At 26.6% G+C, this 18,839-nt stretch overlaps 9 protein-coding genes across 9 annotated transcripts; 2 read left to right on the top strand and 7 right to left on the bottom strand.

Annotated features, from left to right (window-relative positions):
* Positions 1–644: 644 nt before the first annotated feature.
* On the top strand, positions 645–914 carry OCT59_027429 (uncharacterized protein; the record flags this gene model as incomplete). The annotated part of the gene is made up of 1 exon (XM_066136963.1): positions 645–914. One exon carries the CDS (start codon positions 645–647, stop codon positions 912–914), a length of 270 nt encoding a protein of 89 aa, XP_065993395.1.
* Positions 915–3,703: 2,789 nt separating this feature from the next.
* OCT59_027428 (uncharacterized protein) lies at positions 3,704–4,257 on the top strand (the record flags this gene model as incomplete). The annotated part of the gene is made up of 3 exons (XM_066136962.1): positions 3,704–3,779; positions 3,855–3,914; positions 4,103–4,257. The coding sequence occupies 3 exons, from the start codon at positions 3,704–3,706 to the stop codon at positions 4,255–4,257; spliced, it is 291 nt and encodes a 96-aa protein (XP_065993394.1).
* Positions 4,258–6,393: 2,136 nt separating this feature from the next.
* On the bottom strand, positions 6,394–7,903 carry OCT59_027427 (uncharacterized protein; the record flags this gene model as incomplete). Its single annotated transcript, XM_025316553.2, has 2 exons — positions 6,394–7,570; positions 7,647–7,903. 2 exons carry the CDS (start codon positions 7,901–7,903, stop codon positions 6,394–6,396), a joined length of 1,434 nt encoding a protein of 477 aa, XP_025180199.2.
* A 918-nt stretch (positions 7,904–8,821) lies between these two features.
* Positions 8,822–9,307, bottom strand: OCT59_027426 (uncharacterized protein; the record flags this gene model as incomplete). The annotated part of the gene is made up of 1 exon (XM_066136961.1): positions 8,822–9,307. The coding sequence occupies one exon, from the start codon at positions 9,305–9,307 to the stop codon at positions 8,822–8,824; it is 486 nt and encodes a 161-aa protein (XP_065993393.1).
* A 21-nt stretch (positions 9,308–9,328) lies between these two features.
* Positions 9,329–10,347, bottom strand: OCT59_027425 (uncharacterized protein; the record flags this gene model as incomplete). The annotated part of the gene is made up of 3 exons (XM_066136960.1): positions 9,329–10,019; positions 10,090–10,100; positions 10,243–10,347. The coding sequence occupies 3 exons, from the start codon at positions 10,345–10,347 to the stop codon at positions 9,329–9,331; spliced, it is 807 nt and encodes a 268-aa protein (XP_065993392.1).
* Positions 10,348–11,172: 825 nt separating this feature from the next.
* Positions 11,173–12,018, bottom strand: OCT59_027424 (uncharacterized protein; the record flags this gene model as incomplete). Its single annotated transcript, XM_066136959.1, has 1 exon — positions 11,173–12,018. One exon carries the CDS (start codon positions 12,016–12,018, stop codon positions 11,173–11,175), a length of 846 nt encoding a protein of 281 aa, XP_065993391.1.
* A 293-nt stretch (positions 12,019–12,311) lies between these two features.
* On the bottom strand, positions 12,312–12,668 carry OCT59_027423 (uncharacterized protein; the record flags this gene model as incomplete). The annotated part of the gene is made up of 2 exons (XM_025316555.2): positions 12,312–12,342; positions 12,409–12,668. The coding sequence occupies 2 exons, from the start codon at positions 12,666–12,668 to the stop codon at positions 12,312–12,314; spliced, it is 291 nt and encodes a 96-aa protein (XP_025180201.2).
* A 989-nt stretch (positions 12,669–13,657) lies between these two features.
* On the bottom strand, positions 13,658–15,206 carry OCT59_027422 (uncharacterized protein; the record flags this gene model as incomplete). The annotated part of the gene is made up of 4 exons (XM_066136958.1): positions 13,658–14,553; positions 14,666–14,880; positions 14,948–15,040; positions 15,100–15,206. The coding sequence occupies 4 exons, from the start codon at positions 15,204–15,206 to the stop codon at positions 13,658–13,660; spliced, it is 1,311 nt and encodes a 436-aa protein (XP_065993390.1).
* A 1,764-nt stretch (positions 15,207–16,970) lies between these two features.
* OCT59_027421 (uncharacterized protein) lies at positions 16,971–18,520 on the bottom strand (the record flags this gene model as incomplete). The annotated part of the gene is made up of 2 exons (XM_066136957.1): positions 16,971–18,192; positions 18,264–18,520. 2 exons carry the CDS (start codon positions 18,518–18,520, stop codon positions 16,971–16,973), a joined length of 1,479 nt encoding a protein of 492 aa, XP_065993389.1.
* Positions 18,521–18,839: the final 319 nt, after the last annotated feature.

Raw genomic sequence — 18,839 nt, 5'->3', positions numbered from 1 at the left:
GCCAATCGGGTATAGATGGCGTTCCAAATGGAATAATAACGTCTTTCCAAATCGGCTCGGTATTAGCTATACCGTTTCTTGGATATGATAAGAAAGTCATCGATCAAGGCTCACGTTATTTGTATAAAAAAAATTCCTTAATAATTTCAAACGATCACCACAATTAAAACCACGTACAAAAAAAAAACAAGACGAGCGCTTCGAACGACATTGTAGAAGAGTCTTCAAACTCAACGCTCAAACGTCGAGTTCGTCGTTAGACGATAGAATCTTTCAAGCTCGTAAATACCGTTTCTTATTTTTAGAATCGCAATATATTGCTAAACCCATTCATCATTTAAAATATTTAGGACCTATAGCGTCCTAAAACAAACAAATTCGTCATATTCTTTTAAAACACCCATGTACGCGCTTAGGTTAGGCCCACGCGATATTACCTCTAAATAATGAATTTAAAGACTGCACATTTTCTCAACGTAGACCATTCCCACACTCTCATGTTAATGACCTTGGATTTACGATTAATCCCCTCGGCATCAAATTCCGCTACTACACCTACACTGAATAGATCATCCGTAGTTTCATATGCGGACGCTAACGCTCTTGGACTCACGTAAGAAGAACGACACGCCCCTACACAAACTATGTTAGCTAAACGACGTGAAGATGATATGGCTAAAGCCCGAATCCTTGCAACATTATTACAATCAAAAAGAACAAGCGAAAAGATTGATCACGTCTTGAACGAGAATTTAGAATTTTTACAAGAAATTACAAACAAATTTTCAATGAAGAAAATTTTAATGATCGTCCCTCCACCATACAGCAAGATGACAAGTTCCGATACTTCCGACGAAACTCGTGAATTCGAATATTGTCCTAGGGATTGGAACCGGTTAATGTTAACCGGTTAATTAACCGGTTAAAGGATTTTGAAAATCGGTTAACCGGTTAAAACTATATTTACCATAATTCTAGTCAGATTTATATAATGCGGCCCAGAGACATGTAAATTGCGGCCACGTGTTCCTAAACTTAAAGTTTTAATGCCGAATTTTTTTCTATTTATTTATAATAATTTTAGTGATACATAGTCTTCCTATAACTAAATATGCAAGTAAAATCAAAAATTGGTACAATTTGCAGTAAAAAAAGTTTTTAAAATATTTTTGATATTAACCGGTTATTAACCGGTTAAGACCCTTGGTTAACCGGTTTTTAACCGGTTAAGGTTTTTTTGGACGGTTCCAATCCCTATATTGTCCTAACAAAAGAACAGTTAATATCAATCATAACCTCAACAAACATAGAAACAACGCGTTCATCAAAAAAAAATCTGCGCCACGTCTGATCTTTCGAATACGATTGATAAGATGGTTCATATTGACATAGATTGGTTTCCCGACCTATACAATTCTGACAATTACACTTTCATACACCACTCACACTTTACGATAACAGAAAACGTCGTCCATCTTTTGATGATACATTTATGGACTCTACAACTGCTGGACCTTCATCTAAACATTAGTTTACCTTTTTGCACTAAACAACTTTTAAAAATAGTTTGAATCATTTTACCTCTTACAGTATTTACAGGTAACGTCTCCGGGCGAAGGAAAAATACGGATCTGGCGGTCTTCGGTCTTGATGGTCTTTGGTCACTGGATTGTTTTATTTTAAAATTTGTTTAAATGGCGTAGGCCTATTTTCTCAAATAGTTCCGAACAAAGGGTGTGGTCCTATCTGGATGGGATGAAAGTTAGAGATCTACACATATAGACAGTTCAATTAAGCACTTCGGTGCTAAATACGTGTTATTTGTAATAGACTTTAATTACCACTCTTTTAGAAATAAATAAATAAATAAATAAATTAATTAAATAGTTTTCCTTATATTATTTATAAATATTTTTGCATTTTACAGAAATTTGCTTTAAGAATATGCCTTTTTAAAATCCTTTTAAAAGTAGAAACAAATGCATAATTTTAACAGTAAAAATATATGTAATTTTACATAAGGAAAAAAGTTTATCTAAGATTATAATAGTGGTTATTCAGATATTTTTTTTTTGTAAAATGCAAAAAATGACTTTTTTATATATTGATCATTTTATTGATGAAAATTTTTGCTATTCACTAAACTTTCTTCAAAAAGAAAATGTTCGTAAAATAAATTAACACATTAGGCGATGCATTCATATTCAAAAAAATTTTTTTTATATTAATATAATTGGCCAATAAAGATAGTTTATATTTATAATATCATGGGATAATCGCATGTATTACGGAAAGGACAAATTTATCCTGAACCGGGGGTCCAGGTTCTTTATCTTAAACCTCCTATATAAATAAGTATTTTCAGAGTAATCGTTACGACGTTACGTGATTAATACAGTTGCGGTCTAAGATAAGAACGGTCTATTTTAAGGACACTCTTACAGAAACTGAATACATGTACAATACCTTAAATTGACTAAATCGCATGCACATTTCTTTAAAGAAAATTTCTTATTCTGACGAAAAAAAAAAATGATCGCAGTATAAAATTTTTAACATATAAAATTATTGATCAGACAGCTAAATTTTATTGGTTAAAATTTGAATTTACAGCTTGTTTCATATTATTCAGGACAAAGTTAAAATTTTGAACCCGACATCCAGTTTGGTATGTCAGATGTTGGATTGTCACGTGAATCAAGATTTCTTTGGATTTTCATCCTTAGATATCTACATTGATTCACCTCTGATATAACTATCGGACTAACCTTTGCAGTTTTAGAGATATTTATATTTGTTTCTTTGTTGTTTTAGTTTCATATTTGTTGATGCTAGGTTTTGCAATTTGCATATGTTAGCAAAATCTAAACTCTCAGGAACTTTAACTATAGTAGGTACATTAGCTTTAAACCATGCAAAAAGGCATAATCTATTGCTTTCTTATATTTTATATATACATTTTTTGTAATTGGTTCAAAGAGATCCTCTTGATTTTTTATAAGAGTCTTGGGTGCACAAATGCGATTATTTTCACTTTCTGCACAAGTTATACAAACTAAACATATCGGACAACTATCTATAGGTTAAAGATGCAGTCTGAGACATATATATATATTTTTTTTGGAAAAAATAAATATAATAATTATACGGCCCTATAGGACCATCATGTACATGCTGTACCGATATTTTGTATATCATTCTTAATATAGCGTACTCTATAAAAACGAAATGTGTTAAATTTATTTTAAATTCGTGCTCATGTGTAATAAATGTCTAAAAAAGCACCATTTTGTTTTAATTTTTGTTTTTTTATAATATGACATAAATTGGAAAAAATGGTGCTTTTTAGACATTTATTACACATGAGCACAAATGTAAAACAAATTTAACACATTTCGACATTTCGTTTTTATAAGGGTACTTATGGAGCTCATCAGGAGTTTAACGGAAGAAGAAATTGAAGAAGTAAAGAAAGATGAGTTTGAATTTTAATGAGTACAGCGAGAAGAAAATGTCGTTTCCATTAAAGTTCTGAAAATACCAAAAACTTGGAAAATATTAATATACTCACAGAACGAAAATGCAGTAGAAAATGGCTTAAAGAAGGGAATGACATGGCTTTTTAGGCATTTCAAAGAGCCAATTAAAACAACAGATACTCTCTCAAGGACACGAAAATTCACGGAAAACATGGGAGACAGGGATGGGTTCAGCGCTGGGAACAAGGGAGGCTGAGCTGAATCCGGACAACATAATTTCAACGAATCCACAATCGTTAGGTAAATCACGTGATTAGGTAAGTACGCTAGGAAACGGTAAGACAATACCAACGACACCAATAATATTGGATAAAGATGTTACGCCAGCAATATCGGAGGAAGCAGTTGTGGATAACATTAACCAATGGAGACAAGGTATGGTAAGTATAGTGGAAACAACAAAAGTCGCGATTGAGCAATTACAAAAAGATAACGTTCAACCGGAGAAGTAGTTAAGGTGATAGAAAAGTTTAGAGAAGAGAAAACAATTATAGTAGAAAAAATTCAATAAGAACGTTATGTCGCGCCAAAAATAATTGAATTGATTAATACTTCCACATTAGCAGTTAAGACCGTAACAGAGCACGCGCAGTTGAGGGTGAATGAATTGAAGCAGATATTCAAGGATTGTAGAAGAGATATGGAGTGGGAGTTGATTAAAAAGGAGACATGTGAAGAAGTGACCTCCATGGGATATTTACCGGATAATGAAGGCTAATTTACAACTCATTAAAAGGCGGAATCACATGGTGTGATACAAAAATTTACGACGCTAAACGATGAGTTTACTGAAAGAATCAAAGAAGAAAACAGGGAAATTGACGAAAAGAACATTAGTGTTGAAAGAGCAACAAAAAGCAAAATGGAAAAGAATATAAAAAGAGATGGAGAGTTGAAGATAAGGAGTAGTTAAAGTAAAGAATTTTAATTTAATCCTATTGAAGTCACGTAATTTCACGTAAAAAATCTTTTCCAACACAAATTAGATAGGATTAATATTTTTATAGTTATACGAAAGTTTACTTTTGTTTTATTTTATATATATTTTGTAATTTTAATCATACATAATCATCTATTTAGTAAGGTTCGTTATGTAGTAGGTAATGGTACTACAACGTTATCCGTATGGGGTAACGGTTTTGGTATGGAAGGAGGTAATGGTATTACCAAACTCAAGATTTATATTATAGATTTTGTATGTTCAAAACATAGCATACTTATAACATTAAAGCAATAAATGAAATTTTATATGTTTTTTATTTGTTAAAAACTATAGACAAATTATTTATACTAATTTAATATTAAAATCGGAGTCTGTTAATACGAATTATTTTAGCTAGTTCGTCTTGAGAAATTGTAAGCTGAATTTTTTTTGTAATTTCGTAACTCTCAGAAGATTCGGAATTTTTATTATCTTTTTTTTGGATTTTTGTAAACTGTAAAAACAAATTCTACTAATTAACAAAAAAAAATATTCTAAATATGCCTTGCGATGCTCGTTTAAATGTATTATTGTTTATTAGAAAATTAAAATAATAAAGGTTTTCAATAAAATGATAAAATAAATTTTATAAATACTACTTACTTTTCGGGGATTTATTATCATTTCCGGTTATTTTTTTCGTTAGATTTCCATCATACGTAGTTGATCTTTTTCACCTGTTAAAAGACATGGTCATAAACTCTCATCATTTCTATGACTCAATCTCCGCTTAATAATGAAATAATTGAATATTAAATTAAGAGATTTATACTTATTCATATAAATAAAATGCTTTTTATATTTACCAAGAAATTCAATCAAAAATAGTTAAACATTGATGACTTTATCCCATAATATTGTATATGCAATAAATAACCCACTTAATTATCTTGATAACATTTTATACAATTATTTTTTCACGCCTCTAATGCTATACTTTTTATCAGAGAATTTAAGAGTTTAATTCCAAGGGACATCACTATTATTGGAAGTTGTAGGTACTTCTCCTTACGGCGGAAGCTGATTTCCTTTGCTTAATCTCGTCACTAACACCTCATTCAGGAAAGAGTCCATCCACTTTCCTCTGATGATTTAGAGTTGGTAATATTAGTTCACAACCAGACTTACTCTGCTCGAGCTGGACTATGACAGAGTCAGTTACAATATTATATTATTTCTATGGCTATTTTATTTATAAAGAACTTTGGTACTTTTAAAAAATATATTATTAAATTTAGAATCTTTAATAAAATACGAAACATAATTAACCGACATCAACTTTTATAAATAAAAAATAAGGCTCTCAGTCTTTATGAATTTCTAAGCACATAAAATTGAATTAACTGATGTTTAGAACGCTTTCTTTTTTTAACCTTATTTGTATTGCGCAAATTTATAATCTTTTTTTAGGAAAGTTACATATAAATCTTGTTATAATGCTGTGTTGGAAGCAATTTGGGTATAAATCAAATTATGAATGTGTATTCTCACGGTAAAGATGATTCTAAACCTACAATAAAGTTATCTTGAAAATTTTATTAATTGTTTAGGTACGGAACTATAAAATATATTGCATTTCAGTATAATGAACTGAATTTTTTCACGTTATTTAAAATTGTTATTCACGTGCTTCCGCAGTAATATAACTGTTTTAATAATAATTCCGCCCTATAATTTATTTTTATCCGAAGTATCACTTTAATAAATATTATAAATATTCTTTTTAACTGACATTATCCGCAATATCAATAAAAAATCATGAATGATTATTATAATATATAATAAAAACATATTAGAGTATCATAGACTTTTATTTAATAATTTAATAAAATTATTACAAATAATAATAATAATAATAATAATAAAATTTGTTCAATCACACTCGGTAATTTGGAATACTTCAAATTCTTCACAAGAAAATAAATCCTTAGTTTCTCTAATCGGTTTTTCATAAGACATACGTCTACAATAACATTCTCCAAATAAGTGAAGGTCACAAAAACCAAATGATGGATCTCCGTTAATTATAGCACATTCTTTATCAACTACACGACTTAAAATATGATCTTCAATATCATCATTACGCTTAAAAGAAAATATAAAACTATCCTTAGTATTGGTAAAACCACAAGCTTTCCATGTAATAGGATTATAACCTCCAAGAATTTCCTTACTACCTTTTACTTTAATAATTATTACAGTATGAGATTGATTATCACAAATTTCATGAAATTTTTCAATTGTAAATCCATCCCGAGAACCACGAAATAATAATTTCATTTTGTATTCAGTATCTTTATAAATTAATTTTGTAAATATTGAAGTAATAGTATTTGAGTTTTTCATATCGATCCATTTTAAAATTAATTCAACGTGTTGAGATGTGATTATTTTTGAGTCAATATTATTATTTCCTCCAATTTCTTTATTAATCTCTCTAGTTACACCAGGTTCGAATTTTTTAATCATTTGATTATTAGAATTCAAGTAATGTTTTAATAAATCTTTATATAATTCCCTTGGTAAAATTTTTTTATAAGGTAAGACCTTGTTCGAAAATTCGTCAGAAGTTAAATTATAAAATTTAATAAATGGAATACATTGTTGTAAACTATTCCTTAAAGTATCAAATTCTTCCTTTGAAAAATCTGTAGGATTTGAGGGAAACTCTGGATTTTTAGCAAGTCCCCATTTAAGTACATGTTCCCATACTTTTATTCCGCTCATTTGAAGATTGTCGCTTTGAATAAGTGAAACCAAAAGTTTTTCTGGAATCGAAGGTGAATTTAATGATTTGAATATCTTATCAGGTTCTCTGGATATTAAGTCGTTACAAAATTTTTGAAGTTTAAAAAAAGATTGATTTTCAAAACTTATTCGATATATTTCATTAAAGTTTAATTCCATCCAGTTTGTTTCGTATTCGACTAAAAATGATTGTATATAATCGATTAACTCTTTAAGACCAAGTTCATTTCCAGCAACCAAAATTTTAATTATATCTAAAGTATCATATTCTTCTAAAAAAATTCTTCCACTATAAATATACCTAAAATAATTTATGATTAATTAAAATATATTTATTAGAAAATATTTATTTTGGAATTTAATTCTTTTATTCTTACCTTAAGATTACTTGAAAAGTTTTGGGTGAAATATTCGGTAATTTAATATGTTTCAAACTTCCGTCATTATAATTTTTATCGGTTGACAAAATTCTTCGCAAATAAGGTGAACGATAACATAAAATTACCATATGAGCACGATATATTTTTACGTAAGGATCAATACCAACTTCAATAGTAATATCGTAATATACTTCATCTTTTAAAATTTCAAGTAAATTTTGAGACAAGTTTTGTAAAAGTTTATTATCAACCATTTTAATACTTTTTTTTTCTTTTTTTTTTTAAAAAAAAAAACCCGAAAAAAAAATATGAAATATATAAATAAATATATATGTACTGTATGTTAAATGGTTACTCATGTGTACTTTATAGTCAGTATGTAAGATTCGTGATTCGTCAGATGATCACTATTTAAAAAACATGGTGTAACATAAATGAATCATGCCGTGACTGCGTGACTGCCGTGACTCCCAAATCTTAATTTTTTTTTTCTTTGTATTACATAAGCTATTTTTAGGGATAAAAAAAAGCATGAACGATTTATTTTTTTTTTCATGAATATATAAAACACAAAAAAGAAAAAATTTCTCTGTGCTGGCACGATTTTGGAACGTTGTTTGTTCCATATTCTTTTTCCATTTTTTTTTGTTTTTTTTTTTTTTTTTTTTTTTTTTGATAAAAATCAAGACTATAAATCGCCCCATAGAAAGAATGCCTTTTCAGAAAAGGTTACATATTCACGGTTTATAATACCTCGATTCTTCGGTTAACGGTAAATTTTGCCGATCATGTAGCATATCACGAAATATTCGAATAAATTTTTTTTTTACAGGGTTGTGTAACGCTATTACTTGAATTACAATAAATCGTTTGAGAATTTTATAAATTTGTTATAATGTTTTTTCATAACCAATACATTTTATTGCATTTCTATTCAAGTTAAAGATACATTTCCACTCATAAAAATGTTGATATATAAGTACTAATATAACCAGAATTTTTGCTTTTTAACCACTTGAACGCTATATAATTTTTTAAAAAAGTAAAATAAAATAAAATAAATATACAAAATAAGTAACCACAAAGTCACATCTTAAATATACTTGTTAAGAAAATAATTCATAAAACAAATCAAAACTAAAATTATTTTCACGGATAAATATATATCAATCTCATACAATTTGAAATACTTCATATTCTTCTACTAAAAAATAATCCGCAGTTTCCCTGATGGGTTTTTCGTAATCATATTTTTTACAATGACCTCTACCATCAAGCAAAGTAAGATCACTGAGTCCAAATTCTAAACACGACGAGGATCTATTATGTATAGTCGAAAATCTAGAAATTGAACGACTTAAAATGTGATTTTCAATATTATTATTATCCTTAAAAGAGAATATAAAACTTCCTTTAGTATAACTATAGTCGTCATCAGATTTCCATGCAATAGGATTATATCCTCCAAGAATTTCATTTCTATCTCTCACTTTAATGATTGTAACAGTATGGGATTGATCATCACAGATTTCATGAAATTTTCGAGGTTTAAATCCATCACGAGTTCCGCGAAGTAATAATTTGAATGAACTAATATCCTTGTCATTATAAATAATTTTAGAAAATATTGAAGTAAAAGAAGCATCTGAACTGTTCATATTAATCCATTTCAAAATTAATTATGCGTGTTGAGATGTAATAATCTTAGAGTCAATATTCTTTGGATTAATTTCATAAACATTTTCAACACCTTTAATTATATTAGGTTCTAATTTTTTAATTGGTTGATTATTAGGTTTCAAGTAACTTCTTAATATATCTTTATATAATTCATTTGGCAAAATATTTTCGTAAGGTAATACGTTGTCTGAGAATTCTTCGGAAGTTAAATTATAGAAATTAATAAATGGAATACATCGTTGTAAACTATTCTTTAAAGTATTAAAGTCTTCCTTTGAGAAATTTGTAGGATCTGAAGGAAGTTCTGGATTTTGAGCATGTCCCCATTTAACCACATATTCCCATACGTGTATTGCACTCATTTGTAGATTATCGTTTTGAATAAGTTTGACCAAAAGTTTTTCTGGAGTTGAAGAGAGACCTAATGATTTAAATATATTATCTGGTCTTATAGATATTAAGTGATCACAGTATTTCTGAAGTTCTAAAAAAGAATTATTTTCAAAAATTGTTTGATATACTTCATTAAGATTTAGCTCAATCCAATCTGACCTATATTCAATTAAAAAAGACTGTAGAAGGATAATTAACTCTTGAAGATTAAGTTCGTTAGCAGCAATCAAGATTTTAATAATATCTGAAGTTTCATATTCATTCAAATTCAAAGAAAGTGTTCCACTATAAATATATCTAAAAATAAAAAATGATTTGTTACATTTTAATTATAAAACAAATATTACTAGTTAATTTGGTTATTTACCTTAATATTATCTGAAAAAATTTCAGGTAAAATATTTGGTAATTTAATATGTGTCAAAGCTTCATCATCTTTCTTTTTATTGGTTGACAGAATACTTCGTAAATAAGGGGAACGATAATATAAGATGACCTTATGAGCACGGAATATATTTACGTGAGGGTCATTTCCGACTTCAATAGTAATATCATAATATTCATCGTCATCCAAAATTTTAAGTAAATTTTGTGATAAATTTTGTAATAGTTTATTATTAACCATTGTAATGTTAATAATTTCAGCAATACGAAAGAAAAAAAAATGCAGCATGTTAGAATTTATACTATTATGGTTACTAACAACGTGTACTACGTGGCACTTATATGTAAGTGATTCGTCAGATGATCATTTTTAAAGACATGGTGTAACATAAATGAATCATGCCGTGACGCAAATGTATCGTTCTTATACGATCAGGTGCTATGTTCTATATGTCACATAATATGTCGTATAAGATAGTATGTCGTACAGACGTACACGATACATTTGCTGCTGTGACTGCGTGACTCCCAAATCTTTTCAATTTTTTTTTTTTGTATTACATAAGCTATTTTTAGGGATATAAAAAAAAGAATTTTTCTCCATATTCTTTTTCCATTTTTTTTTTTTTTTTTTTTTTTGATAAAAATGAAGACTATAAATCGCCTGGATTCTTCGGTTAACGGTAAATTTTGCCGATCATGTAGCATATCACGAAATATTCGAATAAATGTTATTTACAGGTTGTGTAACGAGCGCTATTACTTGAATTACAATAAATCGTTTGAGAATTTTATAAATTTGTTATAACATTTTTTTCATAATCAATACATTTTATTGCATTTCTATTCAAGTTAAAGGTACATACAAATGTTGATATATAAGTAATATAACCAGGATTTTTATTTTTTAACCACTTAAACGCTATAATTTTTTTTTTAAAAAAAAATAAAATAAAATAAATATACAAAATAAGTAACCACAAAGTCAAAATATACTTGTTAAGAAAAATAATTTATAAAACAAATCAAAACCAAAATTATTTTCAAGGATAAATATTTATCAATCTCATATAATTTGAAATACTTCATATTCTTCTACTGAAAACCAATCAGTAACTCCTCTGATAGGTTTTTCATAATTATTATGATGACTACGCCCACGCCTATTATATAAAACAAGGTCACTGACTCCAAAATTTAAACCTGACGAGAAGGTATTATATGTAGCAAGAGATCCTTCATTTACACGACTTAAAATGTGATTTTCAATATTATTATTATCCTTAAAAGAGAATATAAAACTTTCTTTATTATAATTAAAATCTTCTTCATTATATTTAAAACTACTACCAGATTTCCATGCAACAGGATTATATCCTCCAAGAATTTCATTGCTATCTTCCACCTTAATGATTGCAACAGTCCCACGAAGTAATAATTTGAATGAATTATTCACAGTAGAACTAGTGTCCTTGACCTTAATATCATTATAAATAAATTTCGAAAATATTGAAGTAAAAGTATTTGAGCTATTTGAACCCTTCATATTAATCCATTTCAAAATTAATTCAGCATGTTGAGATGTAATAATCTTAGAGTCAATATTTTTTGAATCAATTTCAGAATCTTTAACATTCTTAATTATATTGGGTTCTGATTTTTTAATTGTTTGATTAATAGGATTTAAGTAATATTTTAATAAATCTTTATACAATTCCTTTGGTAAAATATTTTTATAGGGCAATACTTTGTCTGAAAATTCTTCAGAAGTTAAATTATAAAAATTAACAAATTGAGTACACTGTTGTAAACTGTTCCTTAAAGTACTAAAATCTTTCTTTGAGAAATTTGTAGGATCTGAGGAAAGTTCTGGATTTTGAGTATGTCCCCATTTAACCACATGTTCCCACATTTGAATTCACTCATTTGAAGTTTATCGTTTTGAATAAGTTTGACCAAAAGGTTTTCCGGAGATCTAATGATTTGAATATTTTATCTGGATTGTTATATATTAAGTCATTACAATAATCTTGAAGTTCTGAAAAAGAATTGTTTTCAAAAATTGTTTGATATATATCATTAAAATTTAGCTCCATCCATTCTGATTTATTTTCAATTAAAAATGATTGTAATAAGTTAATTAATTCTTGAAGATTAAGTTCGTTAGCAGCAATCAAGATTTTAATAATATCTGAAGTCTCATATTCATTCAAAGAAGTGTTCCACTATAAATATACTTAAAAATAAAAAAAATTGTTAGATTTTAATTTTAAAACAAAGATTAACTAATAGAGTTATTTACCTTAATATTATCTGAAAAATTTCAGGTAAAATATTTGGTAATTTAATATGATGTATCAAAGCTTTATCATCTTTCTTTTTATTGGTTGACAGAATTCTTCGTAAATAAGGAGAACGATAATATAAAATGACCTTATGAGCACGAAATATATTTACGTAAGGGTCATTTCCGACTTCAATAGTAATATCATAATATTCATCGTCATCCAAAATTTTGAGTAAATTTCGTGACAAGTTTTGTAATAGTTTATCATTAACCATTGTAATGTTTAATAATTTCAAAAATACAAAAGAAAAAAAAAATGCAGCATGTTAGAATTTACAACGTGTACTACGTGGTACTCATATGTAAGTGATTCGTCAGATTATGACGTAAATTTTTTTTTTTTTGTTTTTTAACGCATTTATTAATTATTTAAAATCGAATCGAATAATCGATTACATAATTATTTAAGTACCTAGAAAAATTATTAAATTAATTAATAAATTCTCTATAACTAAACAATCTTCTTATTTCAATTACTACTGACTAATTATAAACTAATCTAATCAACTAATTCTAAGTATAAAGAACAAAAATAACTAGGTGTCGTATCTAGTTCTAACAGTGCTATAAAATTTTCCAGAATTTTCTAATTGGTTTATATTCTGTATTGCTTAGTCTCCGGTTACTAAATTCATCAATTTTTTTCATCTTTTTTTTTGATTTTTTGATTAATTTTATTTTGTTTTTGTATTTTATTATTATGACGTAAAAAAAATTAATATTTCCGTTTATCGTTTTATTTTACATAAACTATGATATATTTGTTTTTGTTAATTTATTCGCATTTTAATAAAAAAGAAAATAATAATAAAATAAAGAAAAAATACTGATTTATATCTAATAAAAAGATTTATGAATAAAACGAAGCGTTAAATAATTATAATATATTTTTGTGATAGGTGATCATATTTATTGATTCGATCGATTCTTCTGAATATATTAGTTGGCCTGACTTGAACTCAATAACACTAGTTCCGACATCCCTACTGAAACAGGTATGACCTAATACAATACTGTAAACTCATTTACTCTCATTAAATTGTAAATTTATTTTCATATTTAAGTATGGGAATTCAAAAAAAAGTTTAAAATAAAATCAAAGTACCATCTTAAAATAAATACAGTATATCTTCAAGTGTTAAAAATATTTTATAAAACAAATTAAAATAAACTAAATTATTTCACGGATAAATATATATCAACCTCATATAATTTGAAATACTTCATATTCTTCTACTGAAAACAAACCAGTAGTTTTCCTGATAGATTTTTCGTAAGAATATTTTATACAATTACCTCTACCATTATATAAAGTAAGGTCACTGTTTCCAAAATTTAAACCTGACAAGAAGCTATTAAATGTAGCAAATTTTTCATTATTCACACGACTTAAAATGTGATTTTCAATATTATTATTATCCTTAAAAGAGAATATAAAACTTTTTTTAGTATATCTATAACGATCATCAGATTTCCATGCAATAGGATTGTATCCTCCAAGAATTTCATTACTATTTTTCACTTTAATGATTGTAATAGTATGGGATTGATCATCACAGATTTCATGAAATTTTTCAGTTGTAAATCCATCCCGAGTCCCACGAAATAATAATTTGAATGAAGTTTTTACAGTAGAACTAGTATCCTTGTCCTTAATATCATTATAAATAAATTTTGAAAATAATGAAGTAAAAGAAATTGAGCTATCATAGCTATCATTTGAACTCTTCACATTAATCCATTTCAAAATTAATTCAGCGTGTTGAGATGTGATAATCTTAGAGTCAATATTCTTTGTATTAATTACATTAACATTTTCAACATCTTTAATTATATTAGGTTCTGTATTTTTAATTGGTCGGTTATTAGGTTTCAAGTAACTTTTTAATAAATCTTTATATAATTCCTTTGGTAAAATCTTTTTATAAGGTAATACATTATCTGAGAATTCTTCGGAAGTTAAATTATAGAAATTAATAAATGGAATACATCGTTGTAAACTATTCTTTAAGGTATTAAAGTCTTCCTTTGAGAAATTTGTAGGATCTGAGGGAAGTTCTGGATTTTGAGTATGTCCCCATTTAACCACATGTTCCCACACTTGAATTCACTCATTTGAAGTTTATCGTTTTGAATAAGTTTGACCAAAAGGTTTTCTGGAGATCTAATGATTTGAATATATTATCTGGATTGTTAGACATAAAGTCATTACAATAATCTTGGAGTTCCGAAAAAGAATTGTTTTCAAAAATTGCTTGATATATATCATTAAAATTTAGCTCCATCCATTCTGATTTATTTTCAATTAAAAATGATTGTAGAAAGTTAATTAATTCTTGAAGACTAAGTTCGTTAGCAGCAATCAAAATTTTAATAATATCTGAAGTCTCATATTCATTCAAAGAAAGTGTTCCACTATAAATATATCTAAAAATAAAAAATGATTTGTTACATTTTAATCTTAAAACAAATATTAGTTAATTTAGTTATTTACCTTAATATTATCTGAAAAATTTCAGGTAAAATATTTGGTAATTTAATATGTATAAAAACTTCATCATCTTTCTTTTTATTGGTTGACAGAATTCTTCGTAAATAGGGAGAACGATAATATAAGATGACCTTATGAGCACGGAATATATTTACGTGAGGGTCATTTCCGACTTCAATAGTAATATCATAATATTCATCTTCATCCAAAAATTTTGGGATAAGTTTTGTAATAGTTCAACTTCATCAAGATAATTAACCATTGTATTTTTAATTAATTTTCAAAATACGAAAGAAAGAAAAAAAAATGCAGCATGTTAGAATTTGTACTATTATGGTTACTAATAACGTGTACTACGTGGTACTTACTATTTGTTAAATGATTCGTCAGATGATCATTATTATGACGTAAAAAAAATTTTCGCAGATTGTGTAAATAATTTAGGCCGATCGTTGATTTGGGGCAATCGTAAACTTGGGCACAACATTGTCACCTTACCAGAATTAGAGTAGAATTTTGGGCAGAATTAAAAATGTCATAAAACTCATATTTGCTAATGCTTGGTGCGGTAAGATCCGTAAGAATCTCCTGCGGTGAGATTTAGCATTGCCCAAAAATTTTTACAGATTTTACACAAATTATGGTCAGCATCTTTAAAACAATATTATAAAATGTCCACAAGACCAAGACTTAATCTTATCATGTATAAAACTCTAAAATCAAGTCCTAAATTGGTGGTTAATAATTTTATTATATTTATTTAAATATATTAAATACTATATTCATTTTATTTGCATTTTAATAAAATAATAAACAAAAAAAAATACCGATTTTATATCTAATAAAAAAAAAACAATTTATTTTATGAATAAAATGAAGCGTCTAATAATTTTTATGATCTAGATCATAATCACACCATTATACTGTAAACTTATTTATTCTCATTTAATTGTAAATTTATAGAAATTGTAAAGTTATATAAAAAATAGTTTAAAATAAAATCAAAGTACTGATCATCTTAAAAAATATGTCTTCAAGAAGCAAAGAAACGTATAATATTAAATAATATATAAAACAAATCAAAATAACCTAAATTATTTTCCAAAATGACCTTATGAGTACGGAATATGTTTACATAAAGGTCATTTCCAACTTCAATAGTAATATCATTATACAGAAATTATTGTCATCAACCATTGTAATTTTAATTAATTTTCAAAATACGAAAGAAAGAAATGAAGAATGAAAAGAAAAAAAAAATGTAATGTTAGAATTATGTGTACTATTTATATGTAAGTGATGAAATACTTGAATCATATTGTTAAAAATAAATTAATCTTTATGATTTAATAATTGTAAATTTGAAACTATTAAAAAGTAATCAATTACTAGACAAAAATTCCGGGTTTTCAAAATTAAATTTTTTTTCTTGCAAGTTCGATTTCGATTTTCATCTTTTTGATCACTTCTTTTCTTTTAATTAACACCAATACTATATATTATTAATTAATTACAATCAGAATTTTTACTATTAGGCAATACCGTTTACCATGGATAACTCGGTCTATTGAAACAAATTTTAGACTAGATTTTGCGGATCGTGTAGTGATTATGTTATTAAATTTTTTTTGTTAGTATAACCTATTCCTCAAAGACTATGTAAGGTCCTAAATTAATGATAATTTCATTATAATTTTTAAATATTTTATTTGGTTAATTTTATTTATTCTTTAATAAAATAATAATAATAATGATAATAATAAATTATAACTTAAATATATAAAGTTTTTCCAATAAAATGAACTCCTATGATCTAGAACATATTTATGTATTGACTTTAACTTAACAAAGTTAGTTCTCTATAACCCATCCCTATAAACTTATTTGTAGGATTTCATTTTTTTTAATATAAGAGAATTAAATACTTCACGAAATAAAAATCAAAATAGCATCTTATAATAAATATACCTGGTAAGAAACATGCTATAATACTAAAATAATCACAGATAATTTATGCAAACAAAAATCAATGTCTAATAATTTGAAATACTTCATACTCTTCTACCAAAAAATTATTTGTAGTTTCTCTGATCGGTTTTTCATAATACAATTGACTACAATAACCAACACCTTCATCCAAACTAAGGTCATTCGTACTAAAACTTGATCCCGCCCAATTGCTATTAAATATAGCCATACTTTCATGTTCATACTTTATACGACTTAAAATATGATTTTCAATATTATTATCGCCCTTAAAAGAGAATATAAAACAATCTTTAGTTCCACCAAAACTATTATCAGATTTCCATGCAACAGGATTATATCCTCCAAGAATTTCATTGTTATCTTTCACCTTAATAATTGTTACAGTATGAGATTGATCATCGCAGGTTTCATGGAATTTTTTAGATGTAAATCCATCACGAGTTCCACGAAGTAATAATTTGAACGTAGCATTCACAGTAGCAGGAGTAGTATCCTTGTCTTTAATAAATTTTGAAAATATTGAAGTAAAAATATTCGAGTTATTCATATTAATCCCTTTCAAAATTAATTCAGCGTGTTGAGATGTGATAATCTTAGAGTCAATATTCTTTGGATTAATTTCATTAACATTTTCAACATCTTTAAAAATATTAGGTTCTGTTTTTTTAATTGCTTGATTACTAGGTTTCAAGTAACTTTTTAATAAATCTTTATATAATTCCTTTGGTAAAATCCTTTTATAAGGTAATACTTTGTTTGAAAATTCCAAAGAAGCTAAATTATAGAGTTTAAGTTTAATATGTGGAATATATCCTTGTAAACTATTTTTTAAAGTATTAAAATCTTCTTTTGAGAAATCTGTAGGATCCGAGGAAAGTTCTGGATTTTGAGCATGTCCCCATTTAATCACATATTCCCATACATGTATTGCATTCTTTTGAAGTTTATCGCTTTTAATAAGTGCGAGCAAAAGATTTTCCGGAGTCGAAGAGAGATCTAATGATTTTAATATTTTATCTGGATCGTCAGATATTAAGTTATTATAATACTTTTGAAGTGCTGAGAAAGGTTCGTTTTCAAAAATTTCTTGATATACATTATTAATATTTAACTCCAACCATTCTGATTTGTTTTTAATTAAAAAGGATTGTAGAAGGATAATTAATTCTTGAATTCTAAGTTCATTAGCAGCGACCAAGATTCTAAAAATATCTGAAGTTTTATACTCGGACAAGGAAAGTGTTCCACCATAAATATACCTAAGAATAAAAATGTTTTATTACACTATATATTATAAAATAAAGATTATTAATATATTTTTTTTTTTTACCTTAAGATTATCTGGAAAATTTTAGGTAAGATATTTGGTAATTTAACATGTGTCAAAGTTCCATTATTTTTCTTTTTATTGGTTGACAGAATTTTTCGTAAATAAGGAGAACGATAATATAAAATGACCTTATGAGCACGAAATATGTTAACATTAGGTTTACTGCCAACTTCAATAGTAATATCATAATATTCCTCATCATCTAAAATTTTAAGTAAATTTTGTGATAAATTTTGTAATAAATTATTATCAATCATTGTAATTTTTAAATTCAAAATACGAAAGAAAAAGAAAAAGAAAAAAATTGCAATATGCTAACACAATTATGGCTATTAATGTGTACTTATATGTAAATGATTTGTCAGATGATCATTATTAAAGTCCGTTGATGATTTTTTCTTAAAAGGAAGTACTTGCATGGTGAAAGTCATATAATTATTATGAATAACAGGTTTAAATTAATATTTCTGAAAAAATAATTAATTTCGCAATCTATTATAATTAAATTTTAAATTCAAGCAATTTCTGCTTAGATACTGCAGATCTTGCAGATCGTGTAAAAGATTTACAAAAGTA

This window comes from Rhizophagus irregularis, chromosome 7 (genome assembly GCF_026210795.1).
Source record: "Rhizophagus irregularis chromosome 7, complete sequence".
Lineage (NCBI taxonomy): Eukaryota > Fungi > Glomeromycota > Glomeromycetes > Glomerales > Glomeraceae > Rhizophagus > Rhizophagus irregularis.
Note: the sequence above shows the minus strand (reverse complement) of the source record. Positions and strands in the feature narration are given on the sequence as shown.